This window comes from Syngnathus typhle, linkage group LG7 (genome assembly GCF_033458585.1).
Source record: "Syngnathus typhle isolate RoL2023-S1 ecotype Sweden linkage group LG7, RoL_Styp_1.0, whole genome shotgun sequence".
Lineage (NCBI taxonomy): Eukaryota > Metazoa > Chordata > Actinopteri > Syngnathiformes > Syngnathidae > Syngnathus > Syngnathus typhle.
The window spans coordinates 17,976,487-18,003,359 of record NC_083744.1 but is presented as its reverse complement, the minus strand read 5'-3'; the positions used below and the strand labels follow the sequence as shown (position 1 = coordinate 18,003,359).

Here is a 26,873-nt window from a genome sequence, read left to right as displayed (position 1 = left end):
ACTGAGAGAAAAACAACGACAAGGAGCTCCACACAGGAAGGCCTGAGCCAAGATGACATCTCTAGGCCAATGTCCATTCAAAAGTTAGTGTACTAGCAGCAGCAGCAATATTTCAAAATGTCTTGATCCATTCACAAAACAAACTGGCAGTCCTATTTCATTCTCGCATGTGAGACACAAGCGGGATCAATAAACACGTGATGTCAAAGCTAATTGAGAAAAGGCTCGAACGCATTGGGAAGCCTTTCATGAATTAACCTCCCACCGAGCACGGCTTGCTTGCTTGCTTGCATTGGAAGCAGATGGATCTATCAAACAGCCCTTTATTTGGACTGCTCTGCTCTGCTCGGTTCTGTTATTGGAAGGACTTTGAGCGAGAAGTGCCAACGCTGGCCGCCGTTCAGCAAAACAAATAGACACAGATGTACTTTTCCATTTTACAGGCTGTTTATGTTGTGCAAATTCCTTTCCCCAGAAGAGCGGGAGATATTCTTTCATCTTTTAGTGGCTTGCTCGTACTGGCCGCAGCTTTCTTTTTTTTTTTTTTCTTTTTGTGGCGAGTGTACTTTTCCAATAGTTAATGACACGCAGAAACACAAAAGCTCTGGCAGCAAGCTGTGCGCCGACCGCTAAGACTCGCTGCCCAATATCTAATTAGTCCACCGCTAACCCCCAGTCTGGGGAAACATTCAGTACCACATTAAACCATGGCGGTTTTTTTTACCTCCAAAAGAGTCCAACGCAGATGGAGTTGCTCTTGAGGAATCATACGAAGCACAAATCAGGCAGTTCAAGTGACAACATTGTGGCCTTGCGGTTGGCGCACTTGATTTCATGCTGCTTGGAGGGAACCAGGCCGACGATTGGGTGACACTTTTACGTCTTGTCAAGACTATTTAGTGGGGTGGGTGTGTGTGTGGGTGTGTGTGTGGGTGTGTGTGTATCGCCACTAAAACTTGATGGCAGCATGTAAACAACAGCGCAGTTCAAAGTCTGACCTCTAGCGGCAGATTTGCAACATAACATCAACAATACAAATGAGCTAAGGACGGATTTGACATCTGTCTGAAAAGTGTTTCAAAGTTAAAGCCTAAAAAAAAACCTAAAGAGTCAATGACTTATCTGGGAGGTCACAAAGGAATCCACGACCTGCTGAAATGATTTGAAATGTTAAAAGGACCACCGTCTCGTGCAAGGCGGTCTTCATCTAGCTAACGAAAAGTGCCGTGGGTTACTACATGTGGCTTTAGTTAAGACCAAAGGTGGTGATTGGGGGGGGCAGTATTAAATAACCCCCTCCTCAGTGCTTTGGTCCTTTTTGCCATAACAATGTCAACCATCCAGCACAAATCAGTCCAAAAACAAACATTTGGCATCGATACAGCGGTTGAAGGGAGAGCACCGCGGTGGTTGGCAAGCATTCCCGCCCGTGCCTGATATTTCTATCTGCAGCGTCACATGCGTCATCACATCTGCCGGCAGCAACGACACTCAGCGCAAATCACCACCGATGATCACTATTGCGGCTATTTTTAAAAGCTCCCGTTAGACAAATCCTCAATTGATTGCCAGATCAAGAGACGTCCGTGCAGTTAAACAGTCGGCGGGCCAAAACAAACAAAAGCACTTTCAATGCGATTTGCACTCCACGGACATTTTGCTTGTTTGGATAACTTCTGAATGACTGTATACCAAAGTCTGAAATACATCCATCCCAGTTGATCTCAGTTTCATTCACGCGTTACAGCCAACAAGTATCTAAGTCTGTGGCAAAAAGCAAAGAGCCGTGAAGAAATGAAGTACTTTGTTACAGCCAACAAGTATCTAAGTCTGTGGCAAAAAGCAAAGAGCCATGAAGAAATGAAGTACTTTTATTAGAAAATGATGACTGTACGTGAACAAAAATAAAGAACTAAAAGGTGAAATGTTGAAGTTTCTTGTCCAAAACCGGGTCATGGAAACTAAAGTGTGGTATTCCAAAAACATACCAATACAGGGAGAGCGTACTTAGCAGCTTTCCAAATGAAAGTAACCGAAAGGACAAGTTGGTCCGAGACTTCCTCGATGGGCGCATCCTCATGGGTGATCCGCGCTCCTACTCCCAAAGCTCAAACGGCCTTTCGGTGGTACTCGGGCGGGGCCACCTCGTAGTCGCTGGCGCTGAAGAGTGTCGCAGAGTTCTTGACGAGGTACCTGCGGAGAAGTGACGTGTGACTTTGCTGTACAGGTGAGCCAATGTGAAGTGTGCGTTTGCTCACTTGAGGAAATCTTGCAGGTAGGTGAGCAGCAGTGCCAGGCTCTTCTCATCCAGGGGAGTGTAAGCCAACATGGCTCCGATTCGCACTTGCAGAACCAAAAGGAGGAGCCCCCAAGTTAGTGGCGCATTCCTCGGATGGCGGATTGAAATGCATCAAAATGTGGACGCAACCTTTGGAGAAAAGTTGGAGCTACTGTGTAAGCTGCTTTACCAAAGAGCCTTAAGAGGTGCGGGGCGCCGTAGATCTGCGACATGGACGTATCTGGGTGGTTGGCCAAGATGTCTGCGTACTGCGGCCTCTCAAATTTGTAGAGCAGCTGCGTGCCCAGCATGACGTTGAAATATTCCCGCACGCCGGCGACGACCTCGCTCACCGCAAACTCCCTGGGGCGAGGAACAGCAAAGAACCTTTCGACTCCAGACAGTACTTCCGAAAAAGTCAACGTCTGGGAAGATTCAAAACAAGTGTTACTTGCTGTCTGAGGTTCCTCTCGATTTCTTGTAGTTTGCATAATCTTCAAGCACTGTGTCAACGTTCTTCTTGGCAGGCAGATGGAAGAGCTGAAAGAAAAAAAACTGCATGGAAAGGCCAGAAGGAGCACCCCCAAAATAATACAGTATGAGGCCTCAACGTGTTGTTCCCCGAAAAGAACACCAGGGGTCGCTATTTTCCCATTGCCAACTGTAAATGATGAAGTCAGCTCAGGTGCCCTGAGAGAGTAAAAAAAAAAAAATCACCACACCACTAACCTGTTTTTGCCGTGTAATCAGATCCCAGTCATCTACAAGCCAAGGTTTCAGCTCTTCGGGAATTTTGACTTTAACTTCCACTCTGTTTATAAAGGTCTCCTCCTGGCCGAACAAGATCACGTTACCGTGTTACGGCCAACAACACTTTTCCCGGCACAGCGCAACGTGATGGAACGTCAATGTGTGAGCGCGGCGAACATACACTTTCAACAGTGGGGTCAACGCGAGCCCTCTTCTTTCGTGGAGGGTGCGTGGGATCACTGACTGAACTCGGACCTTCTCCTGGACCAGGAGCTGGAAGAGAAAAAAAGCCACAGTTAAGTCTATCTCCCTGATATTAAATACAATATAGATATGATCGACTCCAATTATTTTTTGGAAGATGCTCCGTGCGTCCCAACCAATTAAAACACAGTCGTATGATTCGTGTTTCATTTGTGGAATAGGAATGAAACAGGCAAAATTCACCCATTTTTATCCATCTCAGGAGGCCACTTGCTGTCAACCGAGAATGACATGACAGTTGCCAGGTCTCAACCAACAATACAGACTCAAAGACACATACTCACTTTTTTGTTTGTTCTTCTTGGTTTTCCTGCATACGAACAACAAGAAGAAATAGGAGTGTAAAACTATGATCCAGCATTACAAAGCAGGAGAGACAAAAAACAAACGTTGCACTCACACGTCGTTTTTTTGTGACGTCGCGGGTATCTTCTTATTCGGTGCAGCACCCCTCATTCTTCCTTCAACATAATGGTCTCTACGATAAGAAGAGATGCAAAAAAAAAAAAAGTCAGGCTTTTGGACAGGGCGGCAAATCAATACCACAGCTATTATGGATGACCGATTTAGGGACTCCTTGATGTGCAGGACTAATTTGGTGTCAAATAATGAGTTACAGATTCAAATATGATTTGTTGATTCTAAACACGTGCAACCAAATTATTTTAATTCCCCTCTCAAGAAGATGTATATATATTTTTTTCACTACAGGTCACATTACGGGGGGAAAAAGATTTGAAATAATTTGTCTTAGTATTATTTTAATCACAAAACATAGCAATTGAACAGAAATAGGTTGACATTTTTGTCATCGCTATCTCATTTTTTGGGGACATGTTGAAAAACTGGAGTCTGGACATACTGGTTGGCCTTCTGAAGCTCTTTCTGTTTTTGCAGATTGCTGTCCACATACTTCAGAACTCTACTCTCAGGAACCCATTCGTCCCAACTAGGAAGAAGGAAGAGAACAAATAAGCAAATAAAGCATTGATACAAAAGATATCATCTAAAATATATCATACAAAATGTATAATACAAAAAGACTCACTTTTTATTCCACCCGCTGTAATGAATGAAGTACTTGATTTGTTTCTCCTTGACGTTACTCTTAACACACTGCAGAGAGAGAGACATTATTGGCCCATATTACGAAAGAGACATTTCCAAAAGTAATGGTGCTGTGGAATCTTACCTTAGCTTCGTAGAGCAATGGCCCATGAAAACACAGCACTCTTTCACCTGGACACAGCACAGCATTCATTCAAATACAGGTCAACAAGCAGATGCATTATTATTTTTACAAACAAAACATTACATCCCTAGAGAAATAAGATTATGGATGACGTAACGGACAATAACTCGATCATTTATTCATAGTTGTGCACACGTCAACCAACCTCGACTATTAGGTTTAGCCTAGCTAAGCTAGCAGCTATTTCAGAAAGGTCTGTAGGGGAAGGAGGTCTAAATATTCCAAATGAAAAGGTTTTTTTAATGGAGTAATGAGCTGGCTAGGACTTTAGAGTGGCAGGATTTGCATTTGTCAACACAATTAAGATAATATCGGGAATAAAGACATGCACTGTCTCATGGCAACAACAATGAAAGCTAGCAGCGGTTAGCTAATGTCTGAGCTGCATTCTATTCATTTAGACGTCAATTAGCATCATGCTTCGATCACGACAAAACGAGAGCATGGGTACCTTCTTGAAATTTAGGTTTCGGGTCCTGTTTCGGCGCCATTCACGGATTAAACGATCAAAATAGGGGAAAAATCGCCAGCTCCCATTCCAATCTGAAACGGTGCCGCTCACTTATAGACGTCATCACCAATGTGGTGACGTCACCCAGCGCGACCAAGCATAGCGCGACAATGGTTAGAGAAAAGAGCATTATTTCTTTCTTTATCATAACGCCACAATTCCAAATACAAAAATGTAAGTTTATAGGAAGGACTCCATGCATTTGGATTGTATAGATTACTTTCTTTCAATCCGCGTTAGCGTTTTCTAGAAATGCAAAACGTGATTTCAGTTCTTGTCATTTGGATTTGGTAAATATAATTATGAAAAAAACAACAACATTACTTTAGACATTTTGTCGTTAAAAGAAATGAGAAAGAGTATCAATTTACTTGTTTGTTGTATTTGGTTATGGTAGGTTTAATGTTCGGGAAATCTTTTTGTCAAAGCAGCAGAATGACCAATGACCTACTAGTCGCAGCTTGAACTCAAACTTCTTTATAATCAACGATGAACCACAGTGACACATTTTTCTGTTTAATTCTTATAAATATCAAACAGCACAGTAGACCTCTTAGCAGTTCAAAATGCTCAAAGCCTCTATTGAGTTATTGACATCATCTGATAGGGAAACGGAAAATGTTACAATGCATGTCAAGCAACAATGTCCTTTTTAAATAGCCTTACTTATTTCATTACAAAAGAAATATCACATAGAATGACAGCAACGCATAGCCATAAATCAAACAAATGCTGGAAATAGATCTGGTAATAAATAATAGTAATTGTAAGAATAAGATGAGAAAAAGAAGGCAGTTCACGTTGACTTCAATAGTTGGAGTAAGATGGGTTGTGAGGATGCAGATGTCCCAAATAGTTTGTCAATTGGCCAAAAACAACAACCCACACAAACCCCAAATAACTTAGGGCCGGCCTCTCAAAGCAGAGGAGCAGCCATTAAACAGGTGAGCTTTTCCCATTTTCAGCCACAAACCGCTCTCGCTACTAGTCAATGCTTCACTTCTGTGCTGAGTCTGAAAGGAGAAAGCAAGTGCTCTCCAAAATTCTGAAAAGGGGTGCGGGTAAATCGTTTTTCACTTTGCTGACATAGTTCTAACGCGAAATGAACGAAGAGAGAAAATGTCAATTCTCTTTTCTATCTGATTAGCACGGTGACGCCGTTCATTCATTCACACGCTGAGGAAGAATCTCCCTACAATACTTAGCTTCAATTTATGCTGGATAAGAATCTGCTTGCTCCGACTCAAAATAGCGAGCAAGCAAGCAAGCAAGAGAAAAGCGAAGAGAGAAGGACCTGCTTTGTATTTCTAGTGGCAACACTTTGAGGCGAGGGGGACTGCTTCAAAAAGAAACAACAGTATACATCCAACATAACTTACATCATAAATAAGTCCTTAAAATAACGTGAGCGACCGCAGCATGAATGTCTACAGTGATGGCAAAACTCTGTTGTCGAAAAAAGTGACCCTTTTTCCTTGTTTGAACAGCCGTGACAATGCCCATTTTGTTTTTGACGGGAAATATCGGGTTCTATAAGGTCTCACCTCATGAGGGTTCTGTGCACATAATATAATCAACTAATGCCATTGACATGGAATATCCAAAACAAAACTGTAAAAAGCAAGTACAAAAGGTACAATATAATAAAAGGACCACATGAAGAGGTGTGGAAAAAGTCTTCAGTCTTCACCGAAAATATTGAACTGAAGCCACCCACAGGACAGGCAGGACGCGTCCTAAGTTTATATACACGATAAGTAAATCGAAAATAGATTTTCCTCTCTGTACATAGTACTGTATTCGTTCAGCTCTCTCCTCCGTATTTACAAAGACCTCCTTGTCTCAGTGTCTCCCTTGTGCGTCAGTTTTTGTGAGGGAGGAGCGAGCTAGTCCAGAGAGATCACGTCGGATATGGAGCCGTAAATGGCCGCCGCCGCCGCTTCCACCGAGCTCCTCGACAGTCCCGAGATGGTGTGGTTGTCCCTGTCGCGTTCTCGCTCTTTGTCCCGCAGGCTGCCGGAAGATACCAAACTGCTGGTGCTGCCGCTGTTGCTGCCTCCGTTGGTGGCCGCCAGCGCGCTGCCGCCCGGGGTGCCCGGCGGCTCCCGCAGCATGGGCGACGAGCCGTAGGGCAGGTAGCGGTTGAGGAGCAGGTCCGGGTCCTCCGAAGCTGAGGCGGCCGCCGCCGCCGCCATCACCATGTTGTAATGCTGAGGGGAAGAGCAGAGGGGTTAGGTGGGGCGAGTGAGACGAGCTCCACAAGCCGCTCATCTACCTGATTGTCGCCTTGGAGGAAGGAGAAGAAATTCAGATCTGAAAATAAAGAAGGAATGCATTCAAGAGCGTCACGCTGTGTACTTGATAACCCCAAAAAATCCAGCAGGGTGCTCCTCGGGCTTACCCGGCAGGTCACTGGCTGAGTGATAGAAGTGGCGGTAGTCCTGAATGAGTGGCGGAGGTGGAGGAATGTAGCTGGTCTCTAATGGGGGCATGCTGGGAGCTCTTGTCACCGGTGACGTCTGGTTGTGAAGGTTCAGCACTCTGCGGGGAGCAAACAACCTCGTGTTACATCGGTGACGTTTGAGGAATGCTCTTAGCGGGGCTTGTCCACCGACCCTTTTGTCGGAGGTGGAGAGATGGGCGACAGCGACGGACAGGGCCTTTTCGGAGGCGGCTCGTCATCCAGCTCGTCTTCCGACGAGCTGTCCAGTGTCAGGTCGATCACGTCCACCTTCTTACTGTTGTCGTTGGCCGGCGCCCGTTTCTGCTCATGGCTTTCTGTTTGAGGCACATCTGCACACGCGGCAAAGTCATTCCTAACCGGGTTCCTTCGGTTGAGTCAAGCTGGACTCGAGTGGTCTGTACGCACCGTTGTCGACTCCGAAGAAGGAGGCAGACACCTCCTGCACCTCTTTTTTGGACCTCATGGGCGCCCAACTCCCATCCTCTTTGAACTGAATCTCGTCGCAGTCAGAACAGCTGTTCAGGATTTCCATGAACAACCTGCAAAAACGGCAGCATGGCTAAACAAAAGCCTTTTCATCGTGACGCCTGCTCAAACAAGCCCCGCCCCTCCAATAAACCCTTGGGGGATTTGCTTTTCCCCCAAAAAGCTTTTGCGCTAGATAAACAATCAAAGACTGTGTTTAGAAGGTGCTCACCCATCAATAATGAGATGCTCGTATGGCGCTTTCTTATCACACACTGGACACACCCACGTGGGCTTCTTCTCATTCATCTGGATATAAAGCGTAGCATCAAAGCACTGGAGGTGGGAACACGTCAACGCTCGGCACGCGATGGTCAGCCTCATCTTTCCGAGCTGCAAAACAAAGAAGAAATCAGGACGACAAGTCTCACGGATCGTGTGTATTGTCAGCGGTACGAACGTACGGGACAGAGAAGAGACACTCGGAGACTGGTGGTGGCAATCTCGCTCTCCGGGTCTGCCGTCAATTTCTCTTTGACTGCAAAGAAATGAGAAAAGCAGCGGAATGAGCAATGCTATGCTCGACACTTGTCACAAAAGGCGACCGAGACAGAGAGGGAGGAGGCTGCTGAATTCAGAGCATCTGAAGCATCATTCAAAGAAGGTGGGTTGCACAAGTGCGCACACCCTCCTATAGGTGTGATGTGGCATCCCACTTCTAAGAGGGTGCACACACTTACCTTGATTCAGTTGTGGACTTTCCCTCTTAAAATGTTTCTTATATTTTGTTAACATGTACAGGTTAAATGTCATATTATTGAAAGCCGGTGCTAAATGTTTTCTTTGGGGAAACTGTTACTTTATTGATGTCGTAAAATAGTTCATAGGCTGTCAAATGTATTTCAGGAATCCATTTAGAAGAAATAGAGATCCAGACTGTCAGATGTGACTTCGTTCCTTTGTAAATAAACTTACTCAGAGCTCTCGAGTGGTCGGGGTTTCTGATTCCCCTGGCTCGTAGTCTTTGCAACAGCACGGCGGACGACTGCTGCATTACCAAATAAACAGCCATGGAAAAACTCTGACAAGAGATGTGGAAAAAGAAAAAAAAGGGGTCATGCTGAGGCGACTCCTCATCAAAACATCGGTTTGACTTAGTCTCTCCGATGATTCTTACCCTCCCAATTTCTGAAGTCCATGAAACTACAATTGTGTTGGGGACCGTAGTGGAGAGCCGCACGAGGGACGTTATGTTTATGGGGCGACTGGGTCTTTTTGGTTCGACTCCGTTTTTGGTGGGAGGAAGATAGCCCTGCGAGCAAGAAAAGCACATCACGTTTCTTCTTCTTCGTGGTGGCCAACCCGTGGAGAAACGACAACACAGCCTGCGGATAGAGAATGTGAACTCACGGGGAGGTTGCAGGGCTTGCCGTTCACCTTCACAGATAGATTTGGAGGGAAATGATCTTCCTGGGGACAACTCGTCTCTGATAGACAGAACCTTGAGGGGAGGGGGGGAAAAAAAGAAGCCAGGCTGTTGATTGTGTAAAACATAGTCATCTCATGACTGCATTCAATGAATCTTTATCAAAGATACCTAACTGCTGTTTTTTTTTTTTACCTTAATTGGACTTGAACAGCAAAGTCACATTTGGTCCCCGATATGTCCCTAAAAAAACATCAAGGTTAAGAGTTTCCTTTAGTTCCATCCCGATTGCTCACTGACAGAATCAACAAGAGTAAGCTGTGTTGCTTACATGGAGCTGCTGATCTGTTGAACTTGTAGCGGCGTTAAAGCGAAGGCGTAACAAGCTTCCTGGAAGCGCTGACTGTTGTCGGAGGCTGCAGGAAACCAAGCAGACTCCAGTCACTCCCAAGCGGTTGAAAGCTACACATACCTCCGAGCACAAGTCGTCAACTCACTCAGACTGGTGGGCTTGATGAGCTCGTCCAGCACGTCGTAGAACGGCAGTCTCTGCAGTTTGACGTCGGGGTGAACGGGGTGCAGGGCAGAGGGCAGGTGAGGCAGACCCAGCTCGTGCTTGGGCCCCAGCAGTGAAACAGGCAACAGCGGCGAGGGGGAACCGTGGCTGTCGAAGAGGCCCGCGGGAAGACCGGAGGCGGAATGGACGCCGGGCAGCGCCAGGTCCACCGGCGAAACCATTTTGGTCGGGAATCTCCGTCTGTAGAGCTCCTTAATCTTCATCTGCATGGCAGGGCTGCAACCAGCCTTTACTAAGTGCAGAGCTTTGGTCAAAAGTTCGTGTTTGCGCCCGTGCTTATTCCGTCCGGCGAAGCCCAACAATACTTGCAGCTCTGAAACTCGAAGGCTCATTACCATTTGCTGGGAGGAAAAGAAGTCAAGTTAAGGAACCTATTCTGCTACGCTTGCCGGGAAGAACGCACTACAAACGAGAACACAGGCTATGCTAGGGGTTTGTTCAAACAACCTGTCCTTAACATTGGACAACTTTAAAGTAAAGTCATTATATACTAGTTAGCTTCAAAGTCTGCCCAGGTCGAAAGTGCTTAACTTCAAGAAACGTCACACAGATCTGTGTGTACTCATAAGAGCTAACTTGTGAAACAAATGTCGTCGGTAAAGTCAAGAAAAATGGGAAAGGAATGATTGTTTGGATTTTAACCATCACAAAGGATTCCTTATGTTGTCATATGTCGTCACAACACATCTTCTGAAAACAGTGCGTGGAAGCGAGCTGTCAAAATTCCAAATGAGGCAAATGGTGATGCTCAAACACAGGAAGGAATGAGTGTGGAAAAAGTAAGACTATGCAGCTACAAACGAGACGATGCTAGCTATGCTAACTAGCCGACTGCTGGCGGGGAAATGAAAAAATAGGAAGCTTTTCAACTTCGTCTTAAATTGAACGTCCACAAATATTTCTGCTGAGCAACATCTTTTGCATGGTCACTCTTTCTCGTCACGAATTCTCACAAATTCAAAAAGGAACAACCCGACCAAGTGCAACTGCTTTCCAGGGAATAGACAGAGCCCGTTTCTATAAGATACAGCGTTCTGGCTGCTTATCATTGGGCAATGTCAATGGGATCTGGCTGTCGTGGGTCTGTTTTCAAGGCGTTGGCATGATTGCAGTCTTGTTTGACTAACCGAGGCGGGATCTGCGTGTAATCTGGACGAGAACAGCGCAGCACAGCACAGGCTGACTAACGGATCGTCTGCAACAATAACAAAGCTAAGGCTAGCAGGTTAGCCAATCAGCTAACAGTTTGTGTGTTGTCGATCCCGTTTTTGTGGAAGCACAGGGGGTTATAAAAGCGGTGTTGACTACGTGATTGTCGAGAGATTGTCTTTCCGTTATTTGGAATTCAAACGTGACGATACGAAGCGCCTATTTGTCTACCTAGTGGAGGGACTCGCTTTACCTTCAGTTCCGTACTCTCCGCCATCTTGTGACATTGTATGCGCATGCGCAATAGCAGTCCTCGGGGGATGCGGTCACTTTTGCATAACAGACGACAGGGGGCGGAGTTGCTCCATTCAAACGAGCTTAGTGACGCTGTACACTCAGCAAGCACAGCATGGTGGTTTGAGCTGGACAAAAAAAAAAAGCATACTTCATTGGCATTTTGTAGATTAGGACAATAAACAGCGATTCCGTTGCGTTACTCAAACGAAAATCAACTTTATTTGTAGAGCACTTTAAAATGCAACCAGATCAATGTCCATGGTGCAACTTAATTGTTCCGTTTTTTGTGTGTGTGTAAAGAATATTTAATAGTGGGTTGATCGATTTACGACTGATAATGAAATAAATAAATCGGAAGGCAGTTATATGGGAATCAATTGTAGACTATCGTTTGGATAAAGTTAAAAAGGGGGAAATTGTAACTTAGTGTGCCATAGTGCCGTATGAGGACGTATTGATACGGAGCTGCGAAAACTAGTTTGAAAATGTCGCATGTCAGTACGTAAAAAAAAAAACATTGACGTCAAAAGTACGTCTTGGGAGAGAGAGAGAGCGAGAGAGAGAGGGAGAGAGAGAGAGAGAGAGAGAGGGAGAGGGAGAGGGAGAGAGAGAGAGAGAGAGAGAGAGAGAGAGAGAGAGAGAGAGAGAGAGAGAGAGAGAGAGAGAGAGAGAGAGAATCGGATTGACTAAATTCTTCAGACATGTTCCATGATGTGTACGTGGAGGACGCGTATTTTAATAATCCACAAGTTTTTTAATAAAATGGTTTATTCACGAGGGATGTAAATAAACACCACATGAACAGTTTAATAGAATATGTGCTTTACAAGAGAAAGTGATGTGGGCCTAGACTTCAAAATTCGCGTCGTGCGCAACAAATAATTGTATTAGTGTTGCCATGGTTTCACTCATTTAAAGTGCATGATGTTCAAAATGAATTCAGCCACCGGCCTACGCCAAAAGAATTAAGAACACGGCAAATGAAAGTTTTTCCTTAAATCCACCAAAGAAGTTAGCAATCAGATCATTATTACAACTTAGATACATAGCTACATTGTCATTGCACGTTGCCACAAATAATAAATATCAATGGTCTCCGTTAGAATCAAACGAGAGCGTCACATAAATGCTGGACAGTACACATTCTTTTCAAATAATGATCAATCACAACAACAGACGAGTCTATTCCTCGAAGCGCGGAGTGGAAGTTCCACGCAGAGTTTGCATACGTGCGTCACGGTGGGAGCAGAGGAGACTTGAAGGTGCACGAGCCCGTGCAGTGGCGAGGAGTTAACATCTTGCACGAGAAATGGTGCAAGGCGTCGTGAGCTTCTGAGAGGAACGACAGCCAACAATCAAACGGGCCCCATGCCTGATTTTTTTTCCTTTTAATCAAATAGGTAGTTTGGCTATAAACAAAATGATACGGTGCTGGATTAAATAATAAACCGACCACGGAAGATGGGTCAATTTGACCCGACTTTGCGTTATTTTGCAGCAAAAAAGAAAATTAAAAAATTGGGGGGTTGCTTGGTACAAACAATTGGATGTTTTGTGTCAAAATTATTTTTGGTCAATTGAGCCTTTAAATAAATAAAATCACTTGCGGTCCTCGGTTTACGACGGAATTCCCTTCTTGCTGTGAAAAGCGACGCCTCCATATGTGTACGTATGTCAGAGCGTAACGTTAAATACCAACCAAACAGTATTCAAAGTGATAACGATGCAGATACTTCATCATATAATAAACACTTCAAAGCCACATAGAAAAAGAGGAATAAAAACCTCAAGGAAAAGAGAGAACAGTAAGGTGGTCATGGAGCTTGGCTTTCTGTGCCTACGTTGTTCCGAACCAGTTCATTGCTCGCCGTTCGTAACTTCGTAAGATGGGATCGTCGTGAATGGAGGAGCCCTGGTACAGGATTATTTTATTTTTCTCACCTCTGACGATGTGCAGTTGTTGGACCATCTCCTCTCTGTAGGACAGTTCTCTTTTCATTTGATCCTGGAAGTTATCTGAAGAGTTCAAGAGAAAAAGATGCACATTACGGCCAAAAGGGGACGCTGTTTGCAAAATGAAACAACACGCAACACAAGCTAAACACTGGACGCATTTTACACAGCTATCTAAGCGACGGTTTACGTCAGCATTTGCTGCTGTATTTGTTAGCAACAGAATTCAGGCTGAGTCGTTAAATATTTACCGTCTGTGTGCAAACAATAGCAATTTGTCGGTTTGTTTTAAGTGAGTCTATTTGAGGAAACACGTTCAATCTTAAAAGCACAGCATGAGCTGGCGGTGAAATAATTGGAGTGCGTTGTAACAATGTTTTCTTAACACTCAATGTAACGCCACAGCTATTTCAATTGAAGTTAATCAAGAAAAATCACCCAGCGATGACGATGCAAATAGATGAGAATTCAACAAGACGGTACAGTTCTTTATTTTATTATTATTACTAAAAAGTGGAATTAGTCAAGGTCAATTTCGATCCGTGTAAAAAGGGCGTGCTTTTAAATAGTACTTGCAATAAATGCTTAATAGGAGAGGCAACCCGTTCTGCTGTGATGAAAGTAAAGTATTGTGAAGGTCAAACAGGAACTGCAGGTGAATAGTGCACGTGAGAATTTTGTACTCAGGCATGAATGCTAATGTGTCCATTTTCGCTGCTGCACAAAGGTGAGCCGTTTAAAAAGCGACGACGTGCACCGGTAAAAACATCCGTGCATCCAAACAACACGATGCCGCCGCTCCACGGTTACTTCAGGTTTCAAGGGGTCGAGACTTGGTCAAATCTTTCATTGTGTGCGCTTTTGAAACACCGAGTAATATATATATATATTATACATGAGGTCAGTATTGGGCGATTACGTCACTGCTGAGGTCGGCATTGCAATTCTAAAGGTTTTGTCGGAGCGGTCAGCAAAAACAAGCGAAAACAAAAACCTGACCAATTATTTCTACCACGGGCCATTTTTTGTGCTCACCTTTTAAATGTTGAAATTCCCGTTCCAGCTTTTTCCTCAGCTCAACCTGCTCTAATAATTGCTTCTGCAGTTCCTCTAAAAACACACACACAAAATTTGCTGAGTTAAAGGAAGAACTTCAAACTGAGATGCCGTCAATTTCAAAATATACACATACAAATACAGAATAATATACAGGCTTTATTTATGTGATCCAGAAATACATAGAAATACAAAACATTCAATAACTCTAAATTGCAGGCTGTTCTAGAGAGGGAATTTTTATTACAGTCTTGAAAAATATTTGAGAGACAAATTCAACCTAAAATAAAAGTGGAGCAAATTAATATGGATTGAAACATCAGAAATAGGTTAACAGTTTTTTAAAAATAACCACAATCATAAAAAGTCAACGTCGTAATAACAACAATAATGTATTAATTATTTAAAAATGACTACTACTACTAATCCTACCTTTTGCAAGAGTCCGTATGCCTCTTTGCGCGTGCAAAGCTCTTGCTGAGTTTTCGTCTGGATAAACGCACACACAAAAATATATTTTATTCCATCGAAAATTGTATTTGCATATGAAAAAATATATTGAGAAATCCTTCTGTGTGCTGATGTACCTTCACCTTGCTCTCGCTGGTTTTCGTCGCTGCTTTGTTCCAATAAAGATTTGTTTTCCACCTCCTCCACCGTGGACGATGGCTCTTCTTTACTTGTATTCTCATCTTGGAGGAAAAAAACGCATTTCAAATGTATATTTATCGGAGAGATTTATTCCGTCCAAGAATGGGTTAGGATGATATCTAACCATGTGTTATAAGCCCTGCAGGTTGATAGCTTGCAGGTCGGAAATGATAGGGACTCCTCCTTGGTTGCAACTCGCTCCTCTCTTGTGCGTAAACCTGCAAAATAATAATAATAAAAAAAATTAAAAAAACACGCGCCGATAATTGAAAGTGTTAAAAACGTATGGATGATTTATTTCATTAATAAAAAAAAAAACCTGTGAATTCGTTATCGTGTCACTCACTTGGCTAAACGGCGCAGCAATGTGCGCGTCTGCTAAGTGTTCGCTCTGGACATCTCTGTCACAGGACTGCGGGGCCACGCGTGGCCCCACTTTCTGGGACTCGAGCTGATCCATTTCCTGCGCTGCCCCCTTGCAGTCGGAATCGCTCGGGGGGGACACGCTGTGGGTGAGCCCCGGAGGGCTTCGGGGACACATCAAGGACAGGGGCCTGCAGGGGTCCTCGTCCTCGGGCGTTTTACTGCTCTCCACGTCCACGTCCGCCTCACCCTCGCTGTCCACGCACGGAGACACGGAGCGGTAGCTGGAGCTCTCGCTCAAAAAGTCCGGCGATAAGTAGCCGCTTCGGGTGTAGGCTCCTCTGCTCCCGTACAACTTGGCGATGCAGTCGGCGTCTTTAACCACAGGCCGGAAGGCGGACACGTAGCTGGCCTTGCGCGGGGCCAGGGTGGTCCCCTCCAGCGGCCTTGCCTCGTCTCCGGACTTGTCGTCGTCGTTCCGCGTGGACTGCGTGCTGGAGCAGCGATCGTTGTCGGCCAAGCTGTCTTTGGAGGTGTCGGTGGACTCGGAAATGTCCACCTCGACGTGTCTGTGGAGAGGTAGCATCTCGGCTGGAGGTTTGTGCGGGCTTTGGGAGTACGGAGGCATGGGGAGGGCGCCCGCTGCGGGCCAGAAGACGGGGAAGGAGGGGTAGGCGCTGTCCTTGGTACCAGGCCACAGCACCCCGGCGGGGAGGCCCGCCTTGCTTTGCTCGCCCACGATGCTGTCGTCCTTTTTCGGGCAGAGGCCGAACGCCGGGAAGCCGTACGGGTGCGGGAAGAGCGGCGGCGGGAGCTTCTGCAGCATCCCGAAGCCTTTACTGGGCACCGGGATGACCGGGTAGCTGCGCGGGCCCACGTTCAGCCGGTTGTCCTCGCAAGTGAGCATCTTGGCGGGGATCTCGGGGGAGCGTCGCTGCTGGTTCGGACCGTGGGCCTTGAGGGACGAGCCGGAATCGGAGCCGCAGCCTGGCAGCGTCCTCTTGCGGCTGCCCCCGTTGAACATGGCCTTCACGTCCTCCCACGCGTGCAAGACATCGGTCTGGCTGCTTTTATCGGTCAGTTTCAGGTGTCGCCTCCACGAGTTGAAATTGGCCGCGTCCGGCTGCGTGTATTTGGACTCCGGCGTGCGGTGCGAATGAAATATGAATTTATTCGGCGAGAAATACATGTTGCAGTAGGAACACTTGATGCACTTGGCCCTGGAGCTGTTATACCTGGCCGGGATGAAGCTGCCGCGGCTGCCCCACGCGCACTCGTGGCACACGTCGAAGGCGAAATTCTCGGGCAGTTTGGGAGGCGAGTGAGCGCCCAGAAACGACTTGCACAGTCTTTCGGCCTCGCGTTTGGTGATCATGCCGCACCTCCGCGATGAGATGGGCATGGCGCCGGCTCTGCGGAGGATCTCCAGCTGGACGGGGGTGCACTGCACGCAGGTGATGCCCAGCGCCACGCGTCGGTTGTGGATCTCATTGTAGCTGTAGTTCTTCAACAAGGTGTTGGAGATCTGCGCCAGGCACAGCCTCTCCTGGCAGTCGATGACCAAGGACACGATGGGTATTCCGTAAAGCACCGTCTCGCCCACCTGGTTGGGCTTGAGGTTGTTAGAAGACGGGTAGGAAAGTTCTTGCTTGGAGCCCGGCGACGAGCTGGAGTCGCGGCCCGCTGGAATGGCTTCCATGTTGCGGGAGAATGGAAGCTGCAGGGTGATGGGACATGTTGGAGCACATTGCTTTCAAATCGTTCGCACATGCACGCTCTTCCGGAGAAATACAAAAACTTTTTTTTTCTTTTTTTTAATGTAAGCGCGAAGGAAAGTCGTGTCAAAACTCACCTGTATATGGAGTAGTGGTGCAGCGCCCTTCTCGTCGTGCACCACACGGACGCGGTCGCACGCGTGGTGTAGAGAAAAGGACAAGTGTGTCGGATGCTGCTGGGGTGTTTGTTTTAGTGATGGGACTCGGTGCGCCGCCTTCCTCCCTCTCCCTCCCTCCCTCCCTCCCTCCCTCGGTGGATGCGTGCGCGCGTCTGCTTTGGGTTACACCACGAGCGTGTCAAACTGCGCGACGCACGCACGCGCACAAACTTCTCGAGTGGCAGACGGACGAAAGGATCGAAGTGAGCATGCAACAAATACGGCAACCCCACTATATCATTTGGATATAATTAATAGAACCTATTTATTTGGAAATCATTTCATCAAGATATTTTTTTTTTCGTTTCCCAAACAACATTGTCAGGGCCCTCGTCATGTGTGGCGTTCCCACGCCCGCCCGCAGTGACAAGCAGCTGCTCTTCAGATCACAAGCATGGAAAAAGAGCGAGGCAACGCCAAACGCATCGTCCGTTTAACCGTTTCAAGTCAATGAAGCTCCGGGTAAATCGTTTACATGTGTGCAATATTGATGAAGGTAACGAGACTCGTCACTACGTGTCCTGCAGTGGGTCAGGGATGTGCAATAAAAAGTCTATGAGCAACACCAAAAGAGTCGTAACAAGACAAAATATGTCCAATAATAATGTGATGAATTCATAATAATTCATTAAATAATGTATGAATGTGATAAATAGGGATTTTTCAAATGTCACTTTTCTCGTGAAATGTTCAATAGTTATTTGAGAGCTACTAAAAAGAAAGATGCCAGTCTCCCATACTTCTTTTCTTTTGTTTACAATCAGTCAATAAGCATTCAGCGCACCTCTTCATTCAATCTAATTCCAACAGATTAAGTCCGATCGACACTGGGAAAATGAACTCAAACGTCCTTTTGGTTTTTCCCGCAACATCCGCCCATTTTCAGCCAAATCAAAATCATAGCTGTCATCTTCGAAAAAGACTTCCACAGTCGCAGGTGTCGTCCTACCTTCCGCGTTGGGCAGTGAGAAAGACGAGCAAAGTCAGCAAGGTCATCATCTGCTTTGTTCTGCCCCCTTTTTGTGCAAGAGAGAGCAGCTCATTTCAAAGTGTGTCTGCATTAATCACAGCGTTGCATCAAAGTATGATAATCACCTGAACAGTCTATTAAAATAAAAGTGGCAGCCCAGGGGAAATTTTACCTTACTCTTTAATTGTTTTGAGGCTTTGATGGGCTTTTTTAATCCAAGATTAATTTATGCATCCTTAAATAACTCTACATATGATTAATAAGCTGGAGACCGAAGCAATTATAACAAGCGGTTGGTCATCACCTCATTAGCTAGTGTTGGAAAGATGCGCTTTGTAAGCGTGTGTTTGCCTGAGTGGCTAGCACAAAAATGAACAGTGGAAGGCGAGCTGAGATGACAATTACAGGGCCCATGGCTAATCATTGTCAACGTCAAGTCACTATTATTGGAGTGACGGGTGACCTTTTGTCACATGCTGCCGCCACAATCCCTGGAAATCATCCAGGGGTGCAGATGGAAATAAAATTCACAACAAGTCCAAAAATAATAATAATCATTTTGCAGGGGTTGATGATATACTAGCAAGGAAGACAAAAGTACCGTATTTTCCGCCCTATGAGGCGCACCTAAAAACCTAAAATGTTCTCAAAAACCAACAGTGCGCCTTATAGTCCGGTGCGCCTTATATATGGACTAAATTCCTAAATTTAAACTGGCCCAAAGCATTGTGTCATGAAATCAATCATAAGTGGCCCGCTGAAGACTATGAATCATGACTCAAAAAGACTATGGATCATTATTTTATGATTATAAAGTCATTTGTTCTGTCTGAAGTTGGAATAAAAAAGATAAAATGGAGAATGATTTGATTTGGATTAAAAATCTGACATGACGCATTAACGGTGCGCCTTATAGTCCGGTGCGCCTTATATAAGGATAAAGTTTTAAAATGGGCCATTCATTGAAGATGCGCCTTATAGTCCGGTGCGCCTTATAGGCCGGAAAATACGGTACTAAAAGCTTCCTCTAAATGTGGGGGTGGCTCAGGAGTGACGAAGGGGCTCCGCTCCTTGATTTGTGTGAGGGGCAACCAAAAAAAACAACAGCGGCGGCGGCGAGGCCGCCAGAGACCTGCTAAATGTCTGCTAATGTGTAAACAAGACATCACTCGTCTGCTGCTCTCATGTTTGTTTGCCTCCTAAAAGCCCACCCATGGGTCCTGACCCCCCCGTCCCCGCAACACCCTCTGTTGCTTCTTCTCTCAAAGTGTGTGTGAACAAGAGAATGAGAGTGGGTGAGTTGGGGGGGGGGGGGGGGGGGTGGGGTCATCACTGCATCAAATGAGGTTGAGCGCAGGGACCCTTTTGTCACAGAGTGGGACTCATCTGCCAGTGGTGAGCGGTGAGGTCCTGAGGGAGAGAGCGGAACAACGGTGCTAAAAAGCGCCGTGACAATGAGGGGAACCTTCAAGTGTGGGACACAGGCGGCTGTACGGGACAAGCTGTGCCAATCACCTAGCAATTACCGTTTTGTGCGAGGCAGACGCCTCGCGTGGGCTTTGGCGGAGACGTGCAAGGACACAGGCGGCCGCCATCCAGGGTCTCGCTTTTGTACGGCTGACCCCAACTTCATTGTGTCGTATGGAGGCATAAATAACCTGCTGGGCTTATACATTCTCAAAAATGGGGGGAAAAAAATGAGGGGAGACAACCATTAACCCACCTGTCCTTATGACACCAAAAGTAAGGATTGGTAGATGGAAAAATAATGCACAATAACGGAAACATTCAGGGCTCACCCTGAACCGAGTAGTACGGAATTTTCTTTGTAAAGGAGAAATTGAATTATATTAGAATGTATAAAATGTGCTTACCAGTGATGGCAGTAAAAAGATGAAATATTCATGGCCAGGACCAAGGTGCCTTTCCTACGAGCCTAAACCAGACCAAACAACAAAGCGTACAAAAGAACCAAATCTTAAAATCATTGAGAACAGGAAAGAACAACCAAACGAACACACAACAAAGGGTGGCCGCAAAAAAAGGTTGCAGAAGTAGCTCCGATCTTGAAGCTTTGTGCAGCATAAACAAAGACACCAATTTGTCTCTATCCAAGCCGAAGCCGTACGGGCGACGTAATGAGGAGTCAAGTGAGAACACGAATTATCGGAATGGTAACAAAAGTCTGTGCGGCAGATAGCCGGCCGGGGGCTGTATTGTAAGGCATTACCATAAAGATGTGGGCTTTTGGAGAGGGAGCAGCCCAAAGAGATAATAACTATTAGTAGACGCCAGTGCTTTGTGGGATTCCAGCTGTGGAGCCCAAATTTCCATACAGATAGAATGGCTGTGGGTAGATGATGAGCATACATGAAGGGGGGAAGGGGCATGAAGTGTGCGCCATGTCTGGGCACCGGACCGCTCAGAGGGGGGTCTAGAGGTGCTCAATGAGTTCTTGGTGTCCCCCTATTGGATTTGAAGGTGAAGGGAGAGGCTCTGCTTTGAACACTCTGCAATTCCCCGGAGAGGAACTCTCCAGAGCTCCAAAGGAACTCGCTGTCGCTCTGCTGACAGCTTCCCGAGCAGGAGGCGCAAATCCCGTTGCGTGCCTGAGTCGAGATCCACGTTGTGTTCTTTTTACGGGGAAAGTTGGGCAAAAAAAAAAAAAAAAAGTCAAGTGTATTTCAAAATGGTCTCAGTTGCTTACATTTGAGACCATTGTGACCCAGAAAGGACGTGATGATGATATATTCAGGGCTTGGGAAGGCAGGTGTGATGAGTTACCACCAGAGAAGGTTAGGTTAATTATAGCGGGAGAGGAGACATTAACTCATTGGGTGCCAGCCCGCTTCAAATAGATGCTCGACGTCTATAGTCGTCAATGGCGGTGAATGAAGTCCGCGATGGTTTTGTTCAAATAAAATCGAACATGGGGAATTAAACGGACGAGAGGGAAGACGTCCGGCGGCAGGCAGATGTAAGGTGTAAAGCTAACACAGCGAAGACAAAGACAGTGAGAGCAGAGAGCGTGAGGACACCAATCAGCCTGTAATTATCCCCCCGATGTGCAAACTGCCCAACTCGCTGTCCTTGATCGAGTCTCCTGACCCATTAACACAACACGGACGACAGTGGGCTGGAGGCAGGACGATAGGAGCCGGCGCCGCCGGCGCCGCCGTGGATCAGCCCAAGCGAGACCAAACATCTGGGGGCCGCTGTGAAATTAAAGAACTGAGTAAGTGAGCCAATCCTGTTATAGCCCTTCATTAATAGAGGGGCAGGCAGCTTCACATGTGAGGTAATGCACGATCCAATTTCATTTGATATGAAAGAAACACCCCTTGGCATCTCTCGGCGCCGCTTCCTGGGCTTTACAAGAGGCTCTTTTAGTTCAGAGTGATGTATTGAGCCATTTCAATTAACAACGGAATGACTTGGTCGAATACGCGGACGGACGGACGGACGGACGCGCGGGTTCCTCGGATGCTTTCTGCAGTGGGACGTGAGCTTAGCATGCGCCAACCTGAGGCTGGGCAGCGAGGCATGCAGTCAGCCCAAACACGGCAGACGTTCATATAAGGCCGACTCATTACAACGGGCAAATAGGATGGCTCAACCCTATGAATGGATGGCTACACAAGTTCTGTATATCCAATTGAATTGCGGAACCAGTACCGTACACCCAATGAAAAAAAAAAAAACCCACACCACCACCTATCTGGCAGGTCCGTCTTGAGGTAACAGTTTGTATATTATATAAAGAACCAAAATAAAATGTCAGAAACATTGGATCGTCACACAGGAAGTAAAGATTCTTGGTGACCGATATTGGAGCACAATATTTACCATTTAATCTTTGTCAAAAAGTAGGAATTGCAACACTTGGTGTACTGCTGTGGTGCCATCTCTTGCACCAAAAAAAGTGCGGTCATTCAAAATACCCTGCACTTGAACTCCACTTCATCCTAATGGGCCCAAAGCGGTTAAATAAACCAGAAAAACATTTTGCATGCTACTTTGTTTGTCCTTACACATTGAATGCCGCTAAACGTAAATGATTATGTCTGTGTATGTTCTTCTGTATTTTTTTATCTTTTTATTCTATTTATTTTATTTTTTTATCTCATGCGCTGATCGGTTGGCACTTTTTAAATTTCGTTGTACATGTGTGACAATGACAATAAAGATCTATTCTATTCTATTTTTATGTTAGTTAGCAGGTGACTTTCTGGTTCAGAGCAAATGGTGATACACGTTAAGAACAGACCAAAAAAAAAAGACTTTTTTTTACCATTTGTATTCTGGAGCAGAGGCAATGTTCCTTTGTGCCTAGAATGACAAACAAACAAACAAACAAACAAACAAACAAACAAACAAACAAACAAAAAACAAACAAAAAACAAACAAACAAACAAACAAACAAACAAACAAACAAATAAATAAATAAATAAATAAGTTAAAAAAAAAATAGTCATGGAATATTTTGGTGTACATGCTCGTGTCACAGTCCGCTTCCATAAATAAAAACCCATTTTTAAGATGTCAAGTCTAGCATTTGTATTGTGGAGTGGCTCGCAGGTTCCTCTGGGAAGCATCCAAATTTCGGGTCCTTGCTGAGCCCTCCAAATCTTGCCAAGTAACAAAACCAACAAAACAAAGGCGTTCCGCTTGGCGGAAGTACAAAGTGGCTTTGTTTGGAGCTGGAGGCCTTGTTATGAACTTCAGCAATAGCTTGTAAATCTCATATTAGTGGCCCTCGTGCGCTGTGCGCGTGCGTGTGTGCGTGTGTGTGATGCCGAGCGCTAAATCAGGCCTTGGTCAGCTGAATACAAATGAGGATCCAGTGGGTGCTCCGTCACTCCCTCAGGGGGTGTACAGGAATAGATGGGCGAAAAGCACAGTTTGATTGATGCCGCTACACTCTGAGTAATGACTGGTTCAGAGGTCAAACTACTTCAGCGCCATGCATTATATCATTAATTACAGACATCAATAAACAATAGGACGCGGCACATATGTTTTCAGAGTGTCTATCCAGCTGCATTATTTCACAATTAGTCACCGCTACGCCGCAGATTGAAGCATACAGGAGGAGGGGGGGAAAAAAAAAAAAAAAGGGGGACGACAGTCTGCTCCAGAGTGCTGTTGATCGCATCAGGATGTCGCTCTTGAAAACTGTGGTGGCGTCGTAATTACACGTGATAATAGCAGCACATTTGGATTTCACAGTTGCAATTAAAATATTATTCATTACCTCTTAAATAAAAGCGGGGTTCTCAAATCCCATTAAATTTGGGATAATTGTACGTGTTTAATTATAAGCAGCGAGGCAGGAGGGAAGGATGACAGGAAGGAAAGAAGGAAGTTTCGGAGAAAGTGAGGCACAACGTGCTGTGACCTAGATGGAGACATTTTGTTTCAAAAGTGACCTTGCGGGGAAAACCTCTTCTCAGAATAGCTCCGCTTACTTTTGCGCTGCGTGCAGCTAGCTCACTTCAAAAGAGCCCGGAGCCATGCCACGGAGAGCGTTCCAAAATGTCCGCCATTCGGACCGCCAAAAGTTATGACGCAATTTAACGTGCTGTAAAAAGCAAAAGCGATCGTGTCGTCTACGGGCAAAGCAAAGAATCATCATAATACAAATAGAAATAACTTGATATGCCGCCTTTTATTGGATGCGCTAGTACACTTACTGATACAGTTTGGTCAAAAATAATTCGACTGGCAGAAATAAGCACAGATGTTTGGCCATTTAGAATACACTTTTCCCTCCATTACATTTTGGATGCTTTGCACTTTTATTCCAAGGTATATCCAGAAGGTCGCTATTCAAAATCGGCCGATGAATTTGGATGCGGTGAAGAGGTGGAAATGGTTGTGGTTTTTTTTTTTTTTTCAAAGGGTTCAAGCAAATTGTTTTCGCATTCGCTAAACGGAATTGCAGATAAAAACGGAAATATTGTCCGACGGCAAGGTAAGAGAAGTTAAGCTAACTCAGAGATGCTCGGGAAAGTAAAACGAGCTCAAATGAGACAAACTAAAATGATCATGTGACATTTAACAGCCGTTAGTTAGCCACCTAATGGATTCTTCTACAATATTAAGCCGTTTTGATTTTGATTTCAAAGACCTGAATTGTCCCCATGGCTTTGTAGCTACCAAGCTGTTAGCTTGGCCTAACATGGGCCTCCCCCCCCCCATCCGTTCACCCCCCGCGGACCGACCCTTTGAGAGAGAGCAGCTTGGTTCAGGCCGCTGGCTACAACCTGCAGGCAGTCACAGGACAGGCCAAGCGGAGCTGTCTGCCACTCCTGTGCTTCATTAGGAAACAAAATATAAGGTTTCCACTCCATTAGGAATGACTTTAGGAGTGAAAGCACATAAGACGCCGACTCACCTCATCAACAATGCGTTGCAATAACGGCGGAGGATGAATGAGTGCGAGCGGAGAGGGAGCGAGGGAATGGCATTAGCTCGCGTACGATGCAGAGTGGGGAAAGAAAAAAAAAAAATCATTAATGCAATAAAATGTGGTCAAATTAATCAAATGCCTCCAACTCTTATGAAAATATTGCAGGGGGAGACTTTTTCTATTACATCTAATGGTATCTCATCTAATAGTGGCAGTTAGAGGCTTGGGCATCTTTTTTTTTCTTTTGTGGGGCACAATTTAGGAAGTTTAAAGGGAAGCACCCAAGCATGAGCGCCGCCGCATAGCCGACAGGAACGCGGGGGCGAATGTCTTTTGCTGCTATTTTCCCTTCTCGTAAAAGCTTACCATTAAGACTACGGGTCAGGGGAGAAAATAGAGCACATAATTAGCGTGTCATAATCAAAATGACCCACTCGGACACTTTATGATCAGCCGGACCGGGCCGTCGGTGGCAATCACGTTTTAACACCATCAACGTAATGAAAATACAAACAAATGTTAATAGCCCGCCTCCTCGCGCACAGACCAGGAGAGGAAGCACAATGTTAATTTCACGGAAAACACCGTTTTCCGCCCCCCTATGAAACAAATGCAGAGGGAACAAAAAAAAAAAAACCCGGTATCCTTGTTTCCTCAAACAATCTGTGAAAAGCATCATTCCCATGCTGCACATCTCCAGTGAGAGTCCTCCATGAAGGATCTCATTTTCAATTAAAATCTCATTTGCTTGTGAAATCATGTTGTGAATTAGCACAGGAATTTACATACTGGGAAGCGTGCCAGGTTGCTCTAATCTACTTGGATTCTTCAACGACGACAAAAAAAACATCTCTATATGTATAAAAAAAGAAAAAAAACATTGCTGGTGCGAGAGCGATGATGTAGACGAAAGAAAACATTTACCAACATCCAGCTGCAATCAACAACTGGATTGTGAACTAGTGAGGGAAAACTACAATTTGTTTCTACTCGTGCGGAGAAGAAACAAATGAGTTCCTGCAAACTTTCAAATAACACAAAACAACAAAAAAGGTCAGGGAACCGTTTGAACCTTTTGCAGCTTGCCGGTGCACCAAAGTAAAGCAGAATCGACGACTCACTGATACAATGGGTCGGGCCAATTGTCAAGACGTAAAGAATGATTTGAGAGCTTCTTTTTAGCCCAACAATGTATTGGAAAAAAACAATCGTCAACAGTTCCCACCTGGGACTTTATCGTTTTACACCCGGCCCGCACTCAGAATGGTCCTCCGTAAATGACTCGCTCATTTCACAAGGCCCGCCTGACAAAATGCGACGGCCATTATTGATCCGTTCTTTCAATTAAATAACGCTCCTTGTAAATATCCAGAGACGGACGGGCTCTGCGACCTAATGAGCTATTCTTTGTACAGTGCTAAGATGATCAGTGTGCACGCAAAATGAATTCCCCCCACTATTGCCCAAACAACTATAATTGCAAACTACAGAGAGAAAGAAATTGGAAAGCTTTAATATACATTTCCAGGTGTATTTTCCATTTGTTCGAGTCAATAACATTTTTTCATTAACATTTGTAATAAAAAAAAAAAAGAAAAAAGTGTGTCCCCCTGCTCATTTCCTTTTTAATTCAGAAATGAAATCAGTGCGCTTTGCAAAATACCTATGCGGCACACTTTTTCCATTTCATTTGGTTTAAGGCGTCCAAATGAGATTAATGTTGGCTATCGACAATAAAACATTTTAATTTACATATTTATCCGTTGAATGAGCCATGACTCACAATAGGTAAGATCTATTAACATGATTGCATGTTGATACAACACTTGAATATAATAGAAAATGGCTATCTAGATGAATATGAATAGTGGGGAGCTGCTCTTTTGATAGTTTTCACTTTTATAGACTCGCTATTTGGACGGATGTCTATTAAATGAATTGGTGCGTGGGCACATGAGTTGAACTGCCTGTGTTCATCGCAAAAGAAATTACTGGGGGATTGTCAGCAGGCAAATAGGAGTGTGGAAACTCTTTGAATAGCTTTTACAGAAATATTGTCACTGAACTTATCGAGAGTAGGTCATTTATTATTGTTTTTTTCG

At 45.1% G+C, this 26,873-nt stretch overlaps 4 protein-coding genes across 5 annotated transcripts in view; all 4 read right to left on the bottom strand.

The window, feature by feature from the left end:
- The window catches only part of tle3a (TLE family member 3, transcriptional corepressor a), a 51,271-nt gene extending 50,385 nt beyond the window's left edge, over nt 1–886 (bottom strand). The window contains exon 1 of the mRNA XM_061283132.1: nt 725–886. The gene's annotated coding sequence lies outside the window, so the exon portion shown is untranslated. The remainder of the gene's footprint in view (nt 1–724) is intronic.
- Nucleotides 887–1,853: 967 nt separating this feature from the next.
- Nucleotides 1,854–5,133, bottom strand: morf4l1 (mortality factor 4 like 1). The gene is made up of 12 exons (XM_061282909.1): nt 4,996–5,133; nt 4,485–4,531; nt 4,341–4,408; nt 4,155–4,241; nt 3,693–3,770; nt 3,577–3,602; nt 3,210–3,301; nt 3,008–3,109; nt 2,730–2,818; nt 2,469–2,641; nt 2,259–2,343; nt 1,854–2,193 (listed from the first exon to the last, which is right to left on the bottom strand). The coding sequence occupies exons 1-12, from the start codon at nt 5,033–5,035 to the stop codon at nt 2,109–2,111; spliced, it is 972 nt and encodes a 323-aa protein (XP_061138893.1). The 5' UTR covers nt 5,036–5,133; the 3' UTR covers nt 1,854–2,108.
- Nucleotides 5,134–5,558: 425 nt separating this feature from the next.
- On the bottom strand, nt 5,559–11,511 carry pias1b (protein inhibitor of activated STAT, 1b). Of its 2 annotated transcripts, none has more exons than XM_061283739.1 (14): nt 11,390–11,511; nt 9,908–10,328; nt 9,742–9,826; nt 9,606–9,653; nt 9,395–9,485; nt 9,162–9,296; nt 8,960–9,065; nt 8,449–8,522; nt 8,217–8,377; nt 7,925–8,058; nt 7,671–7,848; nt 7,457–7,596; nt 7,331–7,368; nt 5,559–7,265 (listed from the first exon to the last, which is right to left on the bottom strand). In XM_061283739.1, the coding sequence occupies exons 1-14, from the start codon at nt 11,432–11,434 to the stop codon at nt 6,942–6,944; spliced, it is 1,980 nt and encodes a 659-aa protein (XP_061139723.1). In that variant the 5' UTR covers nt 11,435–11,511; the 3' UTR covers nt 5,559–6,941. The 2 variants fall into 2 exon arrangements, with proteins under 2 accessions (XP_061139723.1, XP_061139724.1); XM_061283740.1 differs by having other exon boundaries at nt 9,908–10,701; nt 11,390–11,431.
- Nucleotides 11,512–12,243: 732 nt separating this feature from the next.
- Nucleotides 12,244–17,424, bottom strand: skor1b (SKI family transcriptional corepressor 1b). Its single transcript, XM_061283534.1, has 7 exons — nt 15,440–17,424; nt 15,218–15,311; nt 15,030–15,134; nt 14,875–14,931; nt 14,422–14,496; nt 13,375–13,449; nt 12,244–12,765 (listed from the first exon to the last, which is right to left on the bottom strand). The coding sequence occupies exons 1-7, from the start codon at nt 17,153–17,155 to the stop codon at nt 12,668–12,670; spliced, it is 2,220 nt and encodes a 739-aa protein (XP_061139518.1). The 5' UTR covers nt 17,156–17,424; the 3' UTR covers nt 12,244–12,667.
- Nucleotides 17,425–26,873: the final 9,449 nt, after the last annotated feature.